This window comes from Canis lupus, chromosome 5 (assembly GCF_048164855.1).
Source record: "Canis lupus baileyi chromosome 5, mCanLup2.hap1, whole genome shotgun sequence".
Lineage (NCBI taxonomy): Eukaryota > Metazoa > Chordata > Mammalia > Carnivora > Canidae > Canis > Canis lupus.
The window spans coordinates 67,244,822-67,257,399 of NC_132842.1; the positions used below are offsets into that span (position 1 = coordinate 67,244,822).

Below are 12,578 nucleotides of genomic sequence, written 5' to 3' on the forward strand. Positions count from 1 at the left end.
CCTATGCATCTATCTAGTTGATCTCTGTCTTACCTGGAAGGAAAAAAACCCATGAAACAGCTGTTTGGAAAGTTGTGTTATTCCATCTTCTCAAGTTGTAAACTTTGCTTCATCCCGCTGAACCTGTTACTTCTGAGGGCGAGAGATGACAGGAAATTTGTCTTTTCACTTTGCATTGCCTAGTGAGCGATAAACAGCACAGAGACTTTTAAATCATTAGCTTTTTTTTTTTTTTTATCATTAGGTTCTTAATACCAGGAATACCATTAGGTTCTGAATATGAGGATGGAGCTTAAAGCCAAAAAGATTTTTCTGTCTCTCTGTGCTACACTATGCTAGAGCCAAGAGTGAAGTGATAATGGATGTGATGTACTTCTGTTGTACTTTGTGGATAGAGTAATAGCAATTTCCTTTCTAAAAAAATTCATCAGTTTAAGCTTTTTATGATTCTTTGCTGCTACTAAAAGCTATATTTGCTTTTAGTAAAAGGAGTTAAATGATCATTTCTATTCAGCCTGTCTTAGAAACCTGAAGAGTGATTTTTATATGTCTGGTACAGGGTTGGGTTTCTTCTCTAAGAGGCGCTTTAATACAGTGACTAGGAGGAGAAGAAGGGGTCAAGTTTTAGAGTCTGCCCCACCGTGGACCAGCTGTTTGACCTTGTGTAGGTTTCGGCCTGCTGAGTTTCACTTGCTGTAATCTGTTGCCTTTTGCCCTGTCCTAAAGGGCATCGTTACCATGCCATTTCAACAACTAGTAGGTAAAGTCTCTTCTCCAGTTTTCCAAATCACTGTATTGCTTTTTAAGAAGTCTGCAAGGTCTGGCATTTTGAGTAGCTGTCATTCAAGAAAAGGGGCACCTGAACATGGGATGAGGATGGTGAAACACTCTTCTGAATTTTAGTGAATGTGTATGTGGCATCTCTCTGCTAACAATTCCATAAGTGTTTGTTATATATTTATTTTTTTGTTTCATTAATTTTTATTAGAATTTTCAAACAAATATGTAAAAAGGTAATAGAATGAATCCCTTTTTTAATTTGTTTAGGATTTCCATGTGCCCATCCCCCACCTTCAGTAGTTCTCACGTGGTGGCCAGTCTTCTTGAGCCTTCACACACACCCCCACTGCCTTTCACCGTGTTATTTTGAAGGAAATCTCAGATATGTCATTTTATCTGTAAATACTTTAATGTCTATTTTTTAAAAATATGGAATCTTTTTATTTTTTGAATGAATTGTTGATGCTTTATTTTGCTGTCAAAAGAAAGAAAAAAAAGTTCCAGCATTTCCCATGTTCAAGTTTGAAGATAGCCTGGGAAAAATATGTAATATACTTATCTTCATTTCTAAATAATACTGTTTGTTGTCATTTCACTTTGTTTTTTGGCAGTTCTTTTTGGGGAAACCCAACAAATCACCCGCAGCTGCATAGCATTATCTAAGTAAAAATGTAAAGTGCAGTTTCAGTCACCCACAGTTCAAGCCCAACACCAGTTCCTCATTGTTAAAATTTCTTGAGCCAAGTGGTGATATAAAATTTAGGTCATGATTGTGAGTAATATTAATCCCTTTTCAATCTTTATAAGTGAAAAGATTTCCCAGATTGGTGTTCAGGGACTAAGAAATGCAAATTAAAGTAGAATGGGCAGTGATGATGACACTATTTGAAAACCTTTTGGGAGTAGTAACTAAATGTATTTCTCAGAGGGGTCACTATTGGAATTTAGAGTAGTACTGTCTATCCATGACAGGCTGTTTTGCATATCTAGTCCCTCCTACTTTGCCCATAGTACCTCTCTCCCATCATTGTGATACCCCAAAATACTCCCACATATTTTCTAACACCCTTAGGTGCAGTGCCATCTCTTGAAAACCACTGAATTAGTGCACTAAGGGAAATCACGAGCAGACTTTCATTACCTTTTCTTTAAAAAAAAAAAACTGATTATTTGGGGAAGATTCTAATTTTCTTTGAATTCACAGATGTCTCAGTTTAAAAGCAACATTTATTTATAAGGATGTATTATCCAAAAAAGACAGACTTATACTTAATTTGGTAAAGATTGATCTGAAAATATCAGAAACTAAAATGAACTCTTATTCTGAGGGAAAACTTAATAGGTACACAGTTTTATTTTGGAGTGATGGAAATATTTTGGAACAAGATCTAAGTGGTGATTGTACAATATTGTAAATGTACTAAATGCCACTGAATTGTTTACTTTAAAATGATTATGTTATGTGAATTTCAACTCCATTTTTTCTGAAAGTTGGGGAAAAATTAACCCTTATTTGAAATCAATTGCTCTGATAGTAAATGTGAATTATAGATTGTACATTCCATGAAGGAAGTGATTTGTGTGTTGTGTCCTGTTCACTGAAATCCCCCCAAGGTCCACAGTGCTGGCATATGGTCGGCACTCAATAACATTTTGATAAATGATGAACTGAAGACTTAAATATTCGGATTTCTTAAATGACTTTTCACCACTATTTTATAACCTGCTATTCCAAAAATCAATTTAGGTTAAATTTTAACAGACATTTTTCGACAAATATTTGGAATCTTAAAGCTCAGTTTCCTGTTACGTTTCAGGTACTTTTATCTTTTAAAACGTAATCTTCACACTAATTTTGTGAGCTAAAAATGATCTATACTTTTATATAACATGAAATGGCTTAACAATCTTGTCCCAGATTACACAGATAGATGTGGGCCCTTAGGCTCCCAGAACCATCTTACATCCTGCCTTCTCCCATAGAAGGTGAGGTTGGAATTTTGGCCTTGGCAACATAAAATACTTAAGGTCTTGAGTTGCTTAAGCACTGCTGAGTAAACCTCATTTATTTGACCCACCTAGTTGGGGACATCGTTTAAAAAGGAAATTTGGACCCTTAAACAATAGGATTTGTTGGTTTGATCCTTACTCTGGAGCAGCTCAGACCTACCCATCCCTAGGTTTCTGCAAGTCTTCTATTATGTTAGCTATCCAGCGTGCTGTCTGCAATTCATACACACTGTGAGAAATTCCAAAATAACCAATTTCATGCTGCTAATTTTGTGTATCTCTACTTGGTTTTTCCCCTTGTCACCATGAATGAGTCAAATGATGAGTAAATGGAAATTGTTTGCGGTGCACAGCTAGACATCACAGTGGTAGCTAGATAACGCTCAGACTCGGTCACTCCGAAACTTCAGCAGTAGGACACCTGACTTATCTGGGTAGATAATTTTCCGTGAAGATGAGGTTTGCCCCTTCACTTGCCAGCGCTATGTATTTTAACCATTTTTTTTCATGTTAGTTTTCTATATCAAGGTCTCATGGCTATTTTTATTAAGTGGAACTATAGAAGGAAATTACTGTTTCCTGGATAACTCCTAAAGAGTTTTTTTCACTGTTTCCCCACACTGCCCGGTCTGGTTCCATTACTGCCTGTGAGTTTTTATTAAGTATCTGTTGCTCATCTCCTCTCTGCTTGGGACACTCTTCCTTCCAGTTTACTGCCTGCTGTAATATGGAAAACAACCAGATGATGTAACTTGTTTCCAACTATATGGAACAGGAGCTTAAATCTCCCTTGAGAGCCTGCACACACCTGGCCTTTTAGGCCTAATATGTGTTCATTCTGCATTTGGAGCTGAAAGCCCCAGAGCTTTGGCCTTCTCAGAAGTAGAGGAGGAGTTAAGGTACATAAACCCTTTGTCTCTGAGTCTAAATAGACAGTTGGTTTGAGTCTCCCTGTCAGCGAGCTCCTCTGGCTTGACCGCAGGGAGGCAAGGAGGCACATTTCTGCCTAACCAAGATGTGAAGGATTTGAAGTGGGAAATAGCAGGACCTTGTATTATTCGGAGGACTTAATTTGACTCCATTTGATTTTCTTGTGTAGGAATCTGTGTGTTTTCCACTGGAATTTTGAATTGCTGTTTTTATTCCTAAGAAACGGCTCTCAGGATTTTTCAGGGTATCCAAAGTGATTTGATCTTATCACTGAGAATAATGCTTGTGGAAATTAGTAGAGAGCTAATGTTTCTAGAAACACCATTTCTTCCCCTTCTAAGCTTGAGTGCGTTGCAGGGCAGCAAGATTGGCTTCTACTTGCATTTCCCTTTGTTTTCCTTTGTGACCCACGGGGACAGAGCTAGGTTCTGTCCACTTTCTACTGTTGTAATCAAAAGAAGCTTTAGAGGGACAGAAAAAGTTAGTACACGTTTATATCTGTCTGATGAATAAGCCAAACTTCACAAGCGTTTTTAATGCAATTTTCTTGAGGATTGTTCTTTTCAGGATTTAACTAGCATACATGTCCCTTGACTTTTCTAATGACGAGTAGCCTGTTGTATTTTGGATTTTTATGTTCAGGCTGTGTTGATATGAACTCTGGATGTGTTCTCACTTTTAAGCAATTACAATGATTTTTAAAGATTTTTTTTTTTTTTTTTTTTTTTTTTTTTTTTTTTTTTTACGATGAGGCCTAAGAAAACTACCTCCAGCCTTTCTCCAGTAACAGACGTCCTGTTGCTACATTCTTGCCATATTTTGAATGTTTTTAGATAAACATACCACTACTGAGTTACCTCATCAAGAATGGATTTTCTAGCATATGTTTTTTGGGGCAAAGCTGTGCAGTCTCTTGTTTGTGGCTCACTGAGGAGAGAGTAGGCTTTAGTCTCTTAAAGGAGGAGTTCCTGAGCTACTCTTCTGAGTGTTAGAAGTTTAGTGCATGTCCAGCTCATTCCTCCTCCATGAAAATATAGATTTAGGTGGAGCCAGTCCCATTGTAGGGTGCTAGAAAGGACACTGGTCCAGAAGTACGGAAGCCTGAGTAATTCCAGTGCACCCACCCTGTGATTGCAGCACTCCTGGGAAAGTCGCTCTGCCTCTCGGGGCTTTCATTTTTTTTTAGCTAACAGGAATCTAACTGTTCTGTCTCCTCCTAAATTCTGTCATTCTGGGGCACAGTACAGGATAGCAAAACAGGAAAAAGGAGGGATGATTGAAGGCCTGTTTCTAGGGATGGCTTCATAGAAGAGGGTCTGGAATTGAGTCCCAAAGGCACTGGAAGAAGGTATAAGAGAAGGTCTACAAAGCAGTGAAACGAAAGCCCACTGCCCAGGAAGAGGGAGGTGGTAAGCCCACCCAGACAGAAATGAGTGTGGCTGGATCCCTCCTGACTAGTCAGATGTGGAGGGGAACTTGAAGCACTGCCCTGGGTTTGTCCAGAGGGATAGTGCCATTGAAGACTCTGAGCAGGATCAGAGGCATCAGGGCTGCGTTTTGGGGTCTAACTGGGGTTTGAGGACGGATTGGGTTTAGTGGGGCTGACTTGAGACACGTGCAGGAGCTGGTGGGACTTTTAAGTGAAGAAATTCTCCACCAAGTGGTTTTGATGTGGAGACACTAGACATAAAGAGAAGACAGGACTGAAGGTGCAGGATTTCCTGTCACTGGAGTATAAGTGACTGTGGAAATAGTGAAGATAGATTATGCTCATTTTATAAACTGTAGCTTTATAGTTTGGGGTTTTGATTCTTTTTCTCTCTAATATCCATTAGGTAAATGGATTACTGCCTACAAAATTTCAAACTTTGAAAACCAGCTTTTTAAAAAAATCTCCATTTTTATTAACTGCTAGAGAATACAATTTAAAGATTTTTTTGTTTGTTTCTTTTGAAATTTGTTACCACATTTTTGGGTGGGACCAGTTTGTAATCCACTGTATCAGGGGTTGCGAACTGTGGGCCAAATCTGGCCACCACCTGTTTTTGTAAATAAAGAAACACAGCCACCCTCATTCATTTCCAGTTGGTGGACTTGAGTGATGCAGCAGAGACCAGATGGCCTGCAAGGGCCCTCTCCAGAAAATCGTATCCTGACTTACATTCTATACTGTCCCTGTTAGTTTCATTGTAATCATGCCCTCAACTTCCTTATCTCCCTAGAAGCGGTAAACTGAGTAGGTTTCACAGTTGCCTAGAAAGTGTATGGAACCTTGGAGCCAGAGGCATCTGTAGCCTTTAGAAGTTGTGAGTCCCGTATCATGGAAGAGTCATCATGTCTACTTCTGCTTCAGCAACAAGTTTCTTAATAAAATGTATAAAATATTCTTAGAGGCCAATGACCAGGCCAGGACTCTTTGGAATGGGCTCTCTAAAAAAAAAACAAAATAAAAAATGTAATAAACAAGTATTATCATGAAGCTAAAACTGCCTTCTATACCAATAGCACATTCAATTAAATTAGCAAAATACAAGAAAAATCATAAAGCTGTTAATCACATGTCATGCAAAGGATTCCATCTGGCTTTGCAAAGTCATAAACTATGCAGCTTGATGCCAAAGAGTGTAAAAGTATTTGCAATTGTTTTTGTTGTATGTGGAGTTTACCATTTCACTTTTTCATGGTGAAACTTAACATACTTTAAGCTGAAATAAATTTTGTTTTCTTATAGCCATGGTCTGAAAAAGTTCTTTTCTTGTCGTGGAATTGCAATTGCAGTTGAATATTTTTGGAAGCTTGGCAACAGAAATATCACTGTATTTGTCCCACAGTGGAGAACAAGGCGTGATCCTAATGTCACAGGTGAGGCAAAAACTGATCCTTCCAAATTTCTCCCTTTCTAGATGTTAATGAGTTGGCTTATAATTGCAACACATTCTTCTTAGAGTCACAGCTTTAAAAGTAAAATGGTACTCTGTTGGTCCCAGTAGAACAATAGTGCGTTAAAGCCTAAGAAGTACTTGGGGGAAGGATGGAAAGTTAACATAGTTGTTTATATGGAAAGTTATGTTAGAGTTCATTATACATCACAAAAATTTTCCTGACTTTCTAAAAAGTAGGTTAAATTTGTCTTTGTTAGTCTGGGCTTTTGCCTCATTAAATAGTCCTTTCTAAAATGGTCACTTGATAAATTTGGGAACTCCCATATACAGTGTTTTTTGAACAGTGTGTTTAATAGCTTAATATGAGTTATGTCTTTTAATCGTGTGGTGGTACTCCATGGTTGATTGCAGGCCACACACGAGAGCTTTGAACTTGGTGAATCGTGCAGTATTCCAGAGAAACCTTAGGTTGTTTCTCAGGTCACAGAAGAGTGGTGAGACTATGTCAGGCAGCTTAACATGGCAGTGAGCCTAGACACAAAAGGTAGATTAGGAGGAGGAAGGGTGAATACAGAGCTCACCCAGCATTTAAACAGGAAGTGAAACTTAGTCACTGTTGAGGTGGAAATGGTAAGACCACACATTTCTCAAGTATCCCAACTTCCCTCATTTTGGGGAGCAGATCAGTCTTAACTGAGGGTGCTTGAGGACTGAGGCAGAGCCACTAATTTTTGCAGTAGGATCCATGAGAGGGTCTTGTGAGCCCTCCTGTGCTCTGCATGTCTAGGACAATAAAACTGTTTCAGTCTAAGCCAACAGTGAGTACCATTGCTGGGGTGCGGGTGAGGGCCACCACACCCTGAGCTTTTAGCTGCTTTTTGCCCATTGACTGGTTTTCTACAGTTTGGCTTTGGCCCTCATTTCTTTGTCATGACCCACTCCCATGAAAATCAGCAAAGCTTCCTGCACATGACAGAGAGGTTGAATTCAGTGCCAGCCAGAGGGATATTTTGACAGACTCTTGGGGTGGGACAGAGCCTCTTGTCCCTGCACTCCCTCTGCTTCCGGTCCTGTTTCCTGTCCCATCCCCACCTTCTCTCTGGGACTTGTGTCTTCAGTCCCTGTCCTGCTGCTTGTGATGTTGCTGTGAAAAAGCTATTGATGGTAGGGTTCATTAAATACAGGTTTATGGTTTACTCTTAATTTAAGGAACAGATGAGTTTAAAAAACAGCTAAGGTCAATTTTTACATTCTTTTTGCCTTAGTGTGTGTTGCTTAATTTTTTTTTTTCCTTCCTAGTGTGTTAGTAAAAGTGAGTCTTTTTGAGTTAGGAAGGAAAAGGTTTTCATAACTCTCCAAGTGAAACATTTGGGGATACTTTCATTTATTTAAACATCTGGGAAGATAGCCTTTTTCTGAATGTGTATTCAACTTATTCTGTAAACAGAACAGCACTTCTTAACCCAGCTACAGGAGCTCGGAATATTATCTTTAACTCCTGCCCGGATGGTCTTTGGAGAAAGAATTGCTTCTCATGACGACAGGTATGACAGGCTGTTTTCTTTCCTGAAGTGGTGGGGAGCGGGGTGGTGAGGAGCCTACCGCCTGCTCCACTGGCCAGTTCGTGATGCTCCTGGACCCACATGCATAAAGGACTTAATAGATCAAGGGGTTTGAGAATTTTAATATTTATGGACATTAAGGTTATATACTCAGTGAGTTACTTTTATTTTTTTAATTTTTTTTTTCTGGGTTTAAGAACATTACCTAAAGTCTGTTAGAATGTTTGTTTGTTATTTTTTTCTTAAATAAAACATGATCGAGAATCCATAAGTAAAAGCGGACATTGAGTTCTCTTTTTTGATGCATACTAAAAGTGATGTTTGAGTAAAGTTTGTCTTGTCTGAGTGTGGCAGCCTCACGGATGCTTTTCAAACATTATCTATCTTCTCTAGGTTGATTTTGGCCAGACTTAGTTTGTCATTGTCATACCTAAGCCCTCAGTATTTCTTCCATGTAATGAAAGATGGTGTCAGCTGACCCAAAGCATGATCAGAGAAAGCTGCATTTCTGAGGTTGGAGTGTCACTCAGAAAGCAAGTGTTAGTGCATTGGAGACAATAAGCTTTAATCTGCACCTTTTACATTTTCTTCTAAAAGCTTTGCTGAGCACGAAGTGCAGTGCCCAGAACTAGACCCGGAACACGCATGATTCAGATACAGTTTCTACTGATCTAAAGAAGAAGGCACACAAATAAATAATAGAGGAGAGTGTTGTGGTGGTTGAATGAGAGAAGGTCCCAAATGTGACCATTGACACGACAGCCAATTTTTCAAACCCACTTCGGAGTGAAGTCAGTAGTAGTGTAGTAGCCTCTTGGTGTTTCTTCTACATTGCCCCCCTTTATGGTATTCTGGCCTGAAACACTTAGAATGCCCCGGTGGTTTTGCCTCAGTATTCCACCAAAATGGTCCCCCCCACATTGAAGACCGTGTTTGGCTTGTGATAGTCAAATGGGTTAAAGGTGAAAAGGGGCTGAGTGGGGATGGGAGGGGGGAGCATGACTTGGGATGACAGCAGATGTTCATTCAGCAAAAGGTCCAGAGGGCTTTCTCCATTGACAGCCCTTTGCCCTTTTCCAGGCTGGGATGAGAGACCAAGTCAGATAGAATCAGAAGTGACAGGAAAGATAGTGTGAGCAAAAGTGGAAGGAGAACAGCGTTGGGGTGAGGCAGGGTTGAGGAAGTTCTAGGAGACCATGTCCGGCTCCAGCTCCATGATGCTGGGCTCAGACCCTTTCATGCTTGGGTAGAGGGGCAGCTGGGCTGTTGGGCTCACGAGGAACCTTCAGATCGCTAACACCATAGCTGTACACCTGCAGAATTTGAAGGCCTGTGCAGGTATACAGACTAAAGTTTGTGCTTAATTTATATGACTCTGAGTTTTTAGTGAACATGGATCTATGTCTTGATTCATAGTACTTGCACTCAGAAGCATTACTATTTTTGTTACTACCTCTGGGCAAACATCACCCATTTACAATTCATGCCAGCTAGAAATAGTTTATAAAATATTCATTAATAAATTCAAAATGTTAATTCATACTTTCCAAGGTGTCCTAAAACCTCTGAAACTAATGGCTTTTTAGTTCCTTTTAAGTATTCACTATCACTAATAAAAGTAGTTGTTTTGTAGCTTTGATTCTACTAGGGATCTCTTAATGTACTGTTTCATTGTCTTGTCTCCATTGCCTTAGCCAAATGCGGTCACCTTAAGGGATAAAACTCAACATTATCCTCACAAACCTCTCATTAAGAGGGTTTGAGCATGAATAATCTCCAGCAAGGAAATAGAATTCTCAATATTGAGTTCTTACCCTTTCTTATCACCAGTGCAGCTTCTCATAAATGGCATTTGAGTGAATCTATAACTTGGGCTAAACAGAATGACAGTTGCAGACATCTCAAGTCTGAGAAGTATAGGTGTTTTGTTCTGTTTTGTTTAAGAAATGCAAGGCTGACTCTAGAAGCAGCTAATTGAGAACCGGAGGACTATAGCTTAGCAACCAAAACTTGAATAGTGATTTCACAGGCTTGTCAACATGAATTTATTCTTGACTTTAGTCCTCATGCATTATCTGATGACGATCTATTGATGATGCAGCTTTTTTAGAAAAATGTATAGATCATGGTTGAGATCATTTAAAAAAATAGTACTATGTGAAAACCAAATCTTCATTTATAATCACACTAATTTTAAAGGTATTCAGTATTTCAGATTGATCTTCAGCTAACAAGGGCTTAACTTTTCTACCTCCTAGCCATAGTTAAATTCTTTAGTGATTTTCCTATGAAGAGAAATCCTTCTGTTTTCTTATAACATAGCTTCTGTAAGCCAGGAATGCCTGCTTGCCCATTTTAACCTCTTCTATTACTATAGGTTTCTACTACACTTAGCGGACAAAACTGGTGGCATAATTGTAACAAATGATAACTTCAGAGAATTTGTGACTGAGTCACTGTCTTGGAGAGAAATTATTACAAAAAGGTAATATTTTCTTGTCTTTGGTTAAGTGTTTTTTGTTGTTTATCGTTTGGTTTTGTGTCCACCTTGGCCCTGCAGAAAGCAGTACAGGGAGCCAAAGTATCATAAGACTGTGCTCCCCATCCGAGACTATGGCTGGCCCCTCTAGGTAAATGGGGGTCCCAGTACAAAGCTGCCAAAGCAATGGGTGATATATGAGCATGCTGTGGTGGCTGCAGGGTGTCTTCCAAGAGATCAGTATTCCCTGACAGGAGGCAAGAGGCACAGGTTTATGGCTTGATTAACTCTTGTTAATAGTGCACTGGAGCAGAAATGGCCTCCTTACTTGGCCAACTTGAGTTGCCAAGGGAGACTTTGGCAACTCAATGGGCATCCCTACTAGATTCAACCATGAAATATGAAGGTTGGGTTTAATGACAGCTGTGATTCCAGTAAGAGGATGGGATCAAAATCAACTTGCTGATGGAGTTTTTACTTCTTGGGAGTGGGAAGAGTCTGTGTGCTTTTTAATCTGTGATGCTTTTCTTGAGCATTTACCATCATAGTTTAGTTACATATATTGAAAAACATGTTTGAATATCTTCCAAAATAAAGTCAGGAGTTAAGCATTCACAGATGTGTTTTATTTGTGATGATACTCTGAATGTGTCCACGTGCCTTAAGATCAGTGAACACTGGCTTCCAGGACTTCTTTTAACAAGCATCATCTGATCAAGTTACCTAAAAGTTACCTATTCTGTGATGGTGCCAGAGATGAGTCCCGTATACCATAAATCTAAAAACATAAATCAGCATACCTCAAGCTGTGTGTAAGTAGTATATAATGGGTATAACTGGATATTTCCCTGTGTTGGGGTTTCACAGTTGCCCCTTGTCTGATATTTGTATTTGGCTAAATCATTAGAGGATTTTATAAAATAATTCTTCACTGTAAATGCCCAGGTGTGTACTGTATGCATTTTGACCCACATGCTGTTAAAAAGTTATTGGTAAACGCTGAACTGAGAATTGGTCTTTGACCTTCTGGGCACAATTACCAAGCCATTAATCTTCTAGGACATGTTTCTGTTGGATCTTTGCCCTGGATTCATTGTCAGTATTTATTATACAGTCATCTGTGTATGAAAGGTCTAAATGCAGTCAGGCTCATGTTCGTACACCAACTCATGGCTCTCAGAAGTCACAAAACAAGGCAGAAACTAAGGTCTGGACAACAAACATAAGCACTTGCTCTTTTTTTCTTTTTTACATCTTGCCTAGACTTGCTAAATCATAAATCATGCTGAACTGATCTCTGATTTTCTTTCCTCATAGATCGTATTGTTTTGTTGTTTTAAGAGGATATATCTTCAATGGTTTTGTCCGTAGACCCTATTCAAAAGTAAAACCTTTGTTGGACACCTGTTGTGTCCTTAATTGAATTAAGAGAAAAAGATGCTTTCTAAACCTAGATTAAAAATCTACAAGAAAAAGCATTTTCATAAGAGTTATAACTATATGTAAACATTGTATAATGGTATGGAATAAAATGCACATTGTAGGACATTTTCTTAAAAAAAGAAAAAACTCCAAGTCTCAAGAAACATGAGGGCCAGTTGATAAAAGTTTCATACATTACTAAATTTGTGTCCAAGAGAAATTCAGATGGTTTACCGCTTGTTTTTTTTCATTAGGCAGTTAAGCAGCCTTATAATTTTATAGGTGACTGTTGCTTTGGAATTAGGTGACCACTTTTACTTTCTTCTCAGTTCCCATAGCAATGAAAACTGTGTTTTCTCTAGCATTGTAATCATACTGTGTTGTAGATTGCTTCAGTATACCTTCGTTGGGGACATATTTATGGTTCCTGATGACCCTCTGGGAAGAAGTGGACCTCGATTAGAAGACTTTCTTCGGAAGGAAGTCTTCCTTAGGTATTTGCTTTTTCACATT

At 38.9% G+C, this 12,578-nt stretch overlaps 1 protein-coding gene across 1 annotated transcript in view; it reads left to right on the forward strand.

The window, feature by feature from the left end:
• N4BP1 (NEDD4 binding protein 1) overlaps positions 1-12,578 on the forward strand; it is a 49,502-nt gene that overhangs the window by 30,220 nt on the left and 6,704 nt on the right. The window contains exons 3-6 of the mRNA XM_072827132.1: positions 6,452-6,582; positions 8,050-8,146; positions 10,542-10,649; positions 12,452-12,559. Of these exons, the coding sequence (XP_072683233.1) occupies positions 6,452-6,582; positions 8,050-8,146; positions 10,542-10,649; positions 12,452-12,559 (444 nt within the window). The remainder of the gene's footprint in view (positions 1-6,451; positions 6,583-8,049; positions 8,147-10,541; positions 10,650-12,451; positions 12,560-12,578) is intronic.